The sequence below is a fragment of the Actinia tenebrosa genome, unplaced genomic scaffold (genome assembly GCF_029948245.1).
Source record: "Actinia tenebrosa isolate PJP-AT-01 unplaced genomic scaffold, QUT_ActTen_1.0 PGA_scaffold5__44_contigs__length_20552954, whole genome shotgun sequence".
NCBI classification, from domain to species: domain Eukaryota; kingdom Metazoa; phylum Cnidaria; class Anthozoa; order Actiniaria; family Actiniidae; genus Actinia; species Actinia tenebrosa.
Window position 1 is genome coordinate 297,336 of NW_028292582.1, and position 8,573 is coordinate 305,908.

At 33.8% G+C, this 8,573-nt stretch overlaps 1 protein-coding gene across 1 annotated transcript in view; it reads right to left on the reverse strand.

Moving 5' to 3' along the window:
- Positions 1 to 8,567, reverse strand: part of LOC116299419 (splicing factor Cactin) — a 35,880-nt gene extending 27,313 nt beyond the window's left edge. Inside the window, exons 1-10 of the mRNA XM_089037969.1 lie at positions 8,308 to 8,567; positions 7,994 to 8,063; positions 7,386 to 7,439; positions 7,157 to 7,222; positions 6,825 to 6,905; positions 6,537 to 6,569; positions 6,358 to 6,396; positions 5,665 to 5,727; positions 5,507 to 5,561; positions 4,529 to 4,617 (exon numbers count right to left, since the gene is read on the reverse strand). Coding sequence (XP_088894095.1) covers positions 4,529 to 4,617; positions 5,507 to 5,561; positions 5,665 to 5,727; positions 6,358 to 6,396; positions 6,537 to 6,569; positions 6,825 to 6,905; positions 7,157 to 7,222; positions 7,386 to 7,439; positions 7,994 to 8,063; positions 8,308 to 8,510 — 753 coding nt within the window. The 5' untranslated portion in view covers positions 8,511 to 8,567. The remainder of the gene's footprint in view (positions 1 to 4,528; positions 4,618 to 5,506; positions 5,562 to 5,664; positions 5,728 to 6,357; positions 6,397 to 6,536; positions 6,570 to 6,824; positions 6,906 to 7,156; positions 7,223 to 7,385; positions 7,440 to 7,993; positions 8,064 to 8,307) is intronic.
- Between the last annotated feature and the right edge of the window lie 6 nt (positions 8,568 to 8,573).

Genomic DNA, 8,573 nt, shown 5'->3' on the forward strand with positions numbered 1-8,573 from the left:
ACATATTTATATGTGAAAGCTTCACTGACAAGCATATTTATATGTGAAAGTCCTTCACAGTCTAACATATTTATATGTGAAAGTCCTTCACAGTCTAACATATTTATATGTGAAAGACCTTCACAGTCAAGCATATTTATATGTGAAAGACCTTCACAGCCTAACATACTATAGCTAGTAAGTAGAAATTCATAATATTTGAAATCCGAAATCTACGTATTTTAAAAATATTCCGAAACAACATATGCTTTGTATTCATTTTCATTTTTAGAATACTTTCCTCAGTTGCTGTTAAATTTATAACGACGTTCTTGGACTTTCTTACCTGCAAAGCAGTTCGTAATTAAAAATCTACTTAGGTTTGCTTCTAAGCATTTAAATTATGTACCATAGTTCATTTTGATTTAGCTGGTTTCTTCAACTTGAACACGAGATGTATCTCTCTTTGTCCACATGTTCCACGAGCTCGAGTACATACGACGACGCATTACCACATAAGTAATTTTACGCTGAATTCTTCCGTGAATAACTCCAAATTTGTCAAATTTCCCTAATAATCCTTTAGCTCGTTAATTCTCCTTTGGGCTTTACTACTTTCTGCTGTATTTTTTGTCATAATTCTGCTTTCATGAGAGTTTCTTTCTTGAAACGAACAAGCATCCGTTAACGTACTGTAACACTATCTTGTTTTGATTTGAATATTCCTTGCAAACAATGACAGGAAGTGACCTTTGGACTTTTAATCCAATTATAAGTACCTAAACTGAGTGCTGATCATTTGCATTATATCCAAATACAGATTTTCTTAAAATGTTTCACAAAAAAGCAGATTTGCAAACGTTCGTTCTATAAAGAAACTTTATACACTTACCAAGAGGCTCAATAAACAAGCCAATACCAGAAGTTCATAACTAGAATTGTCCATATGAACTTCTGCCAATACTGCAGGAGTGGATGACTTTAGGGACGGACCATTAGATTTTTGAGAGGGGGGGGGGGGGGGGGTTGGGCAATTTATTGTGTGCAGGATTTTTTTTTACCTTTCATTGCTGTGCAGGAATTTTTTTTGGAACTTGCATGAATATTTTTTTGGGCATTTTTCCTATGCACGGTTTTTTTTTCTTTATTTAAAGTCGTGCTCGAATTTCTTTTACCCATCAGCAGCCCCTAGTGATGCAATTTTGGCGGCGTGCAGCCTTGATCTATTTTAGCTCGCGCTGTTGTCGCGAATTGCTGTCGGGGCAAGCGCAACAAAAAGTTTAGCAAATCGAAACGTCATTTCTATGCGGGGTCTGTCCTCTCGATCAAAAGTTTGATTTCGTTGGAATTTTCGTTGGATGAAAAAAGTCAAAAAAAATCTATAACGGGGCTGATGGTGGGTCATGGGATTCCCCTGCTTTTTCAATCTTATTTTGATGTGGATAATATTAGAAACGGATGACTGGCACCAATCAACACCAATCAATTATGGTTCTTGATTTTTATAAAAAATTTCCGACTGCCGCGGCCATTAAATAAGTCATTTCAGTTATGTGACCGGCAGTGTGACGAAAAATATCAGTACCATGAAAACAACCTTGGATATGATACTGTATGCCGGGCGCAAACAAAGCACAAATTTTTCGAACCAGAAATGCAATCGCTTGACGGTTGTTTATTGAGCTAGGAACATTAGGTTTGGAATTTAGTTTGTATAACCTTTCATATAACTTCAGTTTAGATACTTATAATTGGATTAAAAGTCCAAAGGTCACTTCCTGTCATTGTTTGCAAGGAATATTCAAATCACAACAAGATAGTGTTACAGTACGTTAACGGATGCTTGTTCGTTTCAAGAAAGAAACTCTTTTAAAAGCAGAATTATGACAAAAAATACAGCAGAAAGTAGTAAAGCCCAAAGGAGAATTAACGAGCTAAAGGATTATTAGGGAAATTTGACAAATTTGGAGTTATTCACGGAAGAATTCAGCGTAAAATTACTTATGTGGTAATGCGTCGTCGTATGTACTCGAGCTCGTGGAACATGTGGACAAAGAGAGATACATCTCGTGTTCAAGTTGAAGAAACCAGTAAATCAAAATGAACTATGGTACATAATTTAAATGCTTAGAAGCAAACCTAAGTAGATTTTTAATTACGAACTGCTTTGCAGGTAAGAAAGTCCAAGAACGTCGTTAAAAATTTAACAGCAACTGAGAAAAGTATTCTTCAAATGAAAATGAATACAAAGCATATGTTGTTTCGGAATATTTTTAAAATACGTAGATTTCGGATTTCAAATATTATGAATTTCTACATACTAGCTATAGTATATTAGACTGTAAAGGACTTTCACATATAAATATCTTAGACTGTGAAGGACTTTCAAATATAAATATGCTTGACTGTGAAGGACTTTCACATATAAATATGTTAGACTGTGAAGGACTTTCACATATAAATATGTTAGACTGTGAAGGACTTTCACATATAAATATGTTAGACTGTGAAGGACTTTCACATATAAATATGTTAGACTGTGAAAGACTTTCACATATAAATATGCTTGACTGTGAAGGGCTTTCACATATAAATATGCTTGACTGTACATCACATATAAATATGCTTGACTGTGAAGGTCTTTCACATATAAATATGTTAGGCTGTGAAGGACTTTCACATATAAATATGTTAGACTGTGAAGGACTTTCACATATAAATATGCTTGACTGTGAAGGACTTTCACATATAAATATGTTAGACTGTGAAGGACTTTCACATATAAATATGTTAGACTGTGAAGGACTTTCACATATAAATATGTTAGACTGTGAAAGACTTTCACATATAAATATGCTTGACTGTGAAGGGCTTTCACATATAAATATGCTTGACTGTACATCACATATAAATATGCTTGACTGTGAAGGTCTTTCACATATAAATATGTTAGGCTGTGAAGGACTTTCACATATAAATATGTTAGACTGTGAAGGACTTTCACATATAAATATGCTTGACTGTGAAGGACTTTCACATATAAATATGCTTGACTGTGAAGGGCTTTCACATATAAATATGCTTGACTGTACATCACATATAAATATGCTTGACAGTGAAGGTCTTTCACATATAAATATGTTAGGCTGTGAAGGACTTTCACATATAAATATGTTAGACTGTGAAGGACTTTCACATATAAATATGTTAGGCTGTGAAGGACTTTCACATATAAATATGTTAGACTGTGAAGAACTTTCACATATAAATATGCTTGACAGTGAAGGTCTTTCACATATAAATATGTTAGACTGTGAAGGACTTTCACATATAAATATGTTAGACTGTGAAGGACTTTCACATATAAATTTGCTTGTCAGTGAAGCTTTCACATATAAATATGCTTGACTGTGAAGGACTTTCACATATAAATATGCTTGACTGTGAAGGTCTTTCACATATAAATATGCTTGACAGCGAAAGTCTTTCACATATAAATATGTTAGGCTGTGAAGGACTTTCACATATAAATATGCTTGACTGTGAAGGTCTTTCACATATAAATATGCTTGACAGTGAAGGTCTTTCACATATAAATATGTTAGGCTGTGAAGGTCTTTCACATATAAATATGCTTGACTGTGAAGGTCTTTCACATATAAATATGCTTGACTGTGAAGGTCTTTCACATATAAATATGCTTGACAGTGAAGGTCTTTCACATATAAATATGTTAGGCTGTGAAGGTATTTCACATATAAATATGCTTGACTGTGAAGGTCTTTCACATATAAATATGCTTGACTGTGAAGGTCTTTCACATATAAATATTTTAGGCTGTGAAGGTATTTCACATATAAATATGCTTGACTGTGAAGGTCTTTCACATATAAATATGCTTGACAGTGAAGGTCTTTCACATATAAATATGCTTGACTGTGAAGGGCTTTCACATATAAATATGTTAGGCTGTGAAGGTCTTTCACATATAAATATGCTTGACAGCGGCAGTCTTTTACATATAAATATGTTAGGCTGTGAAGGTCTTTCACATATAAATATGCTTGACAGTGAAGGTCTTTCACATATAAATATTGTTTCTGTTGAACACCCATGTTTTGAACACAAACATGAATCATATGTCGACATCTTGTCATATTTATCAAGAATTGTTCAAAATTGCAATAAAAGTAGAAAATTAATAAAGGAAAACTCAATGTAATGGAATTTTGTACATTTTTTCATAAAAAAATCCATGATGATAAGTAAAATGTTGTAAAAGCTGAAAAATGTACATTTTAATAAAGAATATTGATCCTGAAGTTAAGGTACATTCTGTTTTGTTCATTTAACCATATACATGATCATGTTTCTTATAAATTTGTTCAAATCATGTGTATGTTTAGGCTAGTCCAAAAATCCAAGTTTAAATTTAGGGTTGTTGGAGCATAAATTTACCTCACCTCTCGAAGACTCTTGTCTCAGTAAAATATTCCTGGCCCAATATTCACCTCGCCTTTGGCGAATAATTGTTAAATAATAAACCTACCACAAGGATTGTATATGGTTCATGCATCTTTATATCTAAATCTTCTTCCTCAGCACTGATATACTGAGCCAATAAGTCAATAGGTTTTGCTGTCAAAAAATAACCACAAAAATGATAATCATAATTTTAAAAGCAATGTTAAGTAAAAAGTGAAGCACGGTCCAACTGGGACCACTTGAACAAAAATAAAAAACTTTAGCCAATCAGCAGAGAGCAAAATTAGTATAATCATATTGACCTCAGCCAATCACGATCTCTTATTCAACACACAGTTGTTGATAACTTTTCTGTTTTTCTTTTCTTTTCCAGATATCTTGGTTTCGTTGCTTGTTCCTGGTTGGTTCATGTTTTACTATGTTTCATTCCCTTTTTTTATCTATGTCATGATTGGTTAACTTTCTTCAAGTGCACATGGTCCTGTTCAGTGCCCTTGCAGTACCCGTGCAGTGAACATGCTGCCAGTAGTACCTTACAGTACCAGTGCAGTACCTGTCAACTGGTAATTAGCCGATAGTCAGCCAACTTCAGTGTCAATCAACATACCTCATCTGACCATTTTATGCAATTACTGCAATTTTGTATATTATCCAAGACAATGTCAGAGTGATTCAATAAATGGTTATCAAGGGCATAGCACATGGGCGATTATCCCATAAAGTTTAGATTAATCTTTCCTCCAAAATATGTCTCTATTTCTTGCTCTCTTATACCCTATGCTACTGCTGGTTACTATTATCATGGACGTAATAATACTGTAAACAATCATACATACATACATACATATTACATAAACTTTATTTAACCTCGAATTTCAGAGTAGCTTACAAAGCTAATATCTTCGAGAGAAAAAAAAAAAAGAAAAGGGCTATTGAATAATGATTATAAAACTATTATATAATGGTAATTAATATTTACATATGTACACTACATATACACTATTTTGCAGAATCAAAACAATCAAAACGTTATGCACCATACCTCTCCTGTCCTGAATTCTTATCTTTGACCGTAGCTTTGCTTGATTCAGATGGAACTACAAGATAATGATACAAAATAAGAGTCAAAAATTATTGCTATTTCATGGTTTATTTATTTAATGCTTTTGTTTAATATCAATATATTATCCATTCACTCACCTTATCTTCTTGTTTTTCCCATTCACTGTAATATTCTGATTCTTTTTCTCTTTGCATTCTTTCCTATTCAAAAAATATATTGCAAAATTAAAATTGGTGGTCAAATATAAGCTATATCAGTCTATACACCAAATCGAAATATAGCGATCAATTTGAATAACTACACCCTGCTGTATTGTTCTGGACTGAGTAGCGACTGACTAGCCTATCATACATGTGAGAATGCTATGTTTCCACGTGAACACGAGGCTGTTCAGTCGCTAGTCAGTGCAGAACAATAGTTATTCAAATTGGTTGCTATATTTCGATTCAGTGTATGAGCTAGATTAATATGTTTAATTGCGAGATATCATAATAGAACTTATGCGTATTAGTATGTGCAATGCAGTTTGCGAGAATCATCATAGACCTTATTCCTCTTGACGCAATCTTTTTCCATGACAGACAACATGTCATCCTTTTAATAAGATTCGATTTTCAATTTTTGATTTCTCTTTTAATAAGATTCTGTTGTTTGAGATGCATCCTTCTTCATGTATTTTCTCATGTGTAACCATTAAACTAAATTAATTCAATCAGATACTCTAGCCTTGGAAAAGGCATGTGGTCTGTAATGAAAAAACATTGCACCAGTAACCACTTGAGTCAGAGCTACAGTAAGTGAGTCTACAGTTCTAATGTTTCTAAATTTACCTTTTCCTCTTCACGAAGCATCATTTCACGTTCCCTCTCCTGCATTAAAAATACACATGAATCATGTACATTTCTGTTATCTATTTTTCAAAATTTTTGAAGCCGTACAGAAATAATTAAGTAACTATCAAAAATTAATGTCAATCTATCAATTATATTAAAATGATGTAATTACTTACAGTTCTTCTTTCTCTTACTCTTTCCAATTGTTTCTGCAAACCAGAAAAAAAAAAGGTTTTTCATAAGTTAAGCCTGTTTCATACAGGGGCGGATTCAGGTGAGGGGTGCACTGTGAAAGTTTATCAAACAAACGCATTATTACTGCATTAGCAGCTGATTCAAATGCTGCTCCTTTTCCAAATATATTCCACAGATTTTTACTGGAAAAGGTGAACGTTTTACAAGGAATTGAGGTTTGCCATCAGCAACAGAGAACTCAAAACTGATTATGTCGTAGACAATCTTACCCTTGTGTCCATCTGTCTTTTCTTGTCAGTAAATCTCTTTTCTTCCTCAGTCAAATGAGTCTCTCCTTGCTTCTCTCTTTTCTGTTAGTTGACAAAAGATTGAAGTTTTAAAAACTTGCTGTATAACTCTGATTTTTATGTGTGTCCCCCCCCCCCCCCCCCCCCCACCTCCTGAGCTTAATTAATTTTTTAATGACCTAGTAAAAAATGAATGGTTCCTAAATTAGTAACCAATAATTTCTATGTTCCACAACCTTATTATTTTAGTTAGAATATAATATATCTCTCCCTGATCATAAAGAAATCCAATTAAAAATTACTAGCAAGTATACCTTATGCCACACAAATGTTTCCAGTAGATGTGCATCTCCAAAGGGATTGTCAGTATTGGTATATCCCTAAAACAAAAAACAAAAAAATCTCATTATAAACAAGGCATTCATTATCTCACTTGCATTATAAAGAAATTACATGTACTCAATAAGATGGGATACCTGTGGCTTACCCTCCACAGGGAGCCCATCAGTAAACAGCGCCCCACACACATTTAGATCTACTTACTTCATATTCATCATTCCAACCCATTTCTTTTCTTCTTTTTCTTTCCTTTGCTTCCTAAAATTGAAAAACAAAATTTGGTTAAATTAATATATGGTACTATAATGGTGATATGCAATGGTTTACCAGTTTTTATGACAAAATACTTACTACAATGCATGAGTCATAATTTCAAAACAATCACAGTACCAGGGTAAAAGTTGGTGGGGACTTCCCCAGCACCAAGTTATCCTGGAAAGTGTGTTTTACAGGGGAGGGGGGGGGGGGGGGGAGAGAAGGGCCATGCAACAATGTACTGAGGAACAGACTTGTGCATAGAATGGCTTGGTTTCACTTGCACCTCATTCCCTATCTCATCCCAAACATTCCTTAAATTGAATCACAACTTTTCAGCAGTATTCTTTCTGGTTGACAAAACATGGAGGTCAGTGTTTGACCAGATAATGAGATTCAAATACTTTTATCAGCTTTTTATCGCTTTATTGTCATTATACTGACTGAAAGTAAGGTAGCAGTTTACTTCAATCAAATGTGTACGTTTGGAATTAACTAAAAGTTCTACGCAGTGCGAGATATATAACTTACACACATTACAGTCACCTAATACATACCTTCTTTGCAAGTCTCCTAGCTCGTTTTTCTTCTGGCGTCTCATGAGCTTTATAGTATTCCTTCTCCTTCCTAAAAATAGAAACAAAGAATAATTTAATCCCTTTTACACCATATTAAATTATGCTTTTAGAGTACCAGAAACTTAGGAAGAAATAGTGACATGGATGGAACCCAAGGAAGCTTTCGTAAACAACGTATGAAAAACGTTTACTCTGATCTGAAAAGAAAAAACACTTCTACACTCGCTTCCTTCAGCCTTTTTAAAACACATTAAGTATTAATAAATAGATATTGAATATCTTCTAGTCTTTACTTTTTATCTTTGGGTATTTTCCCACTGTTCTTTTGGTAACCTTTTTCTCTTCGTCTCTCATCTTCTGACAAAGACGATGAAGTCGATGCTGAAGAATCTCTTCTTTTCCTTCGCCTTGGTGAACGTGATCTGTCTCTTCTTCTTGGAGAACGCGACCTACTTCTTTCTGAGCGTTTCTTTTTCTTCTTATCTCCACCAGCCATAGTCTTTTAAGGAAAAATAATCAAGAGAATATTTTTTCAGTTTTTCACGTTTTTCTAACAAAC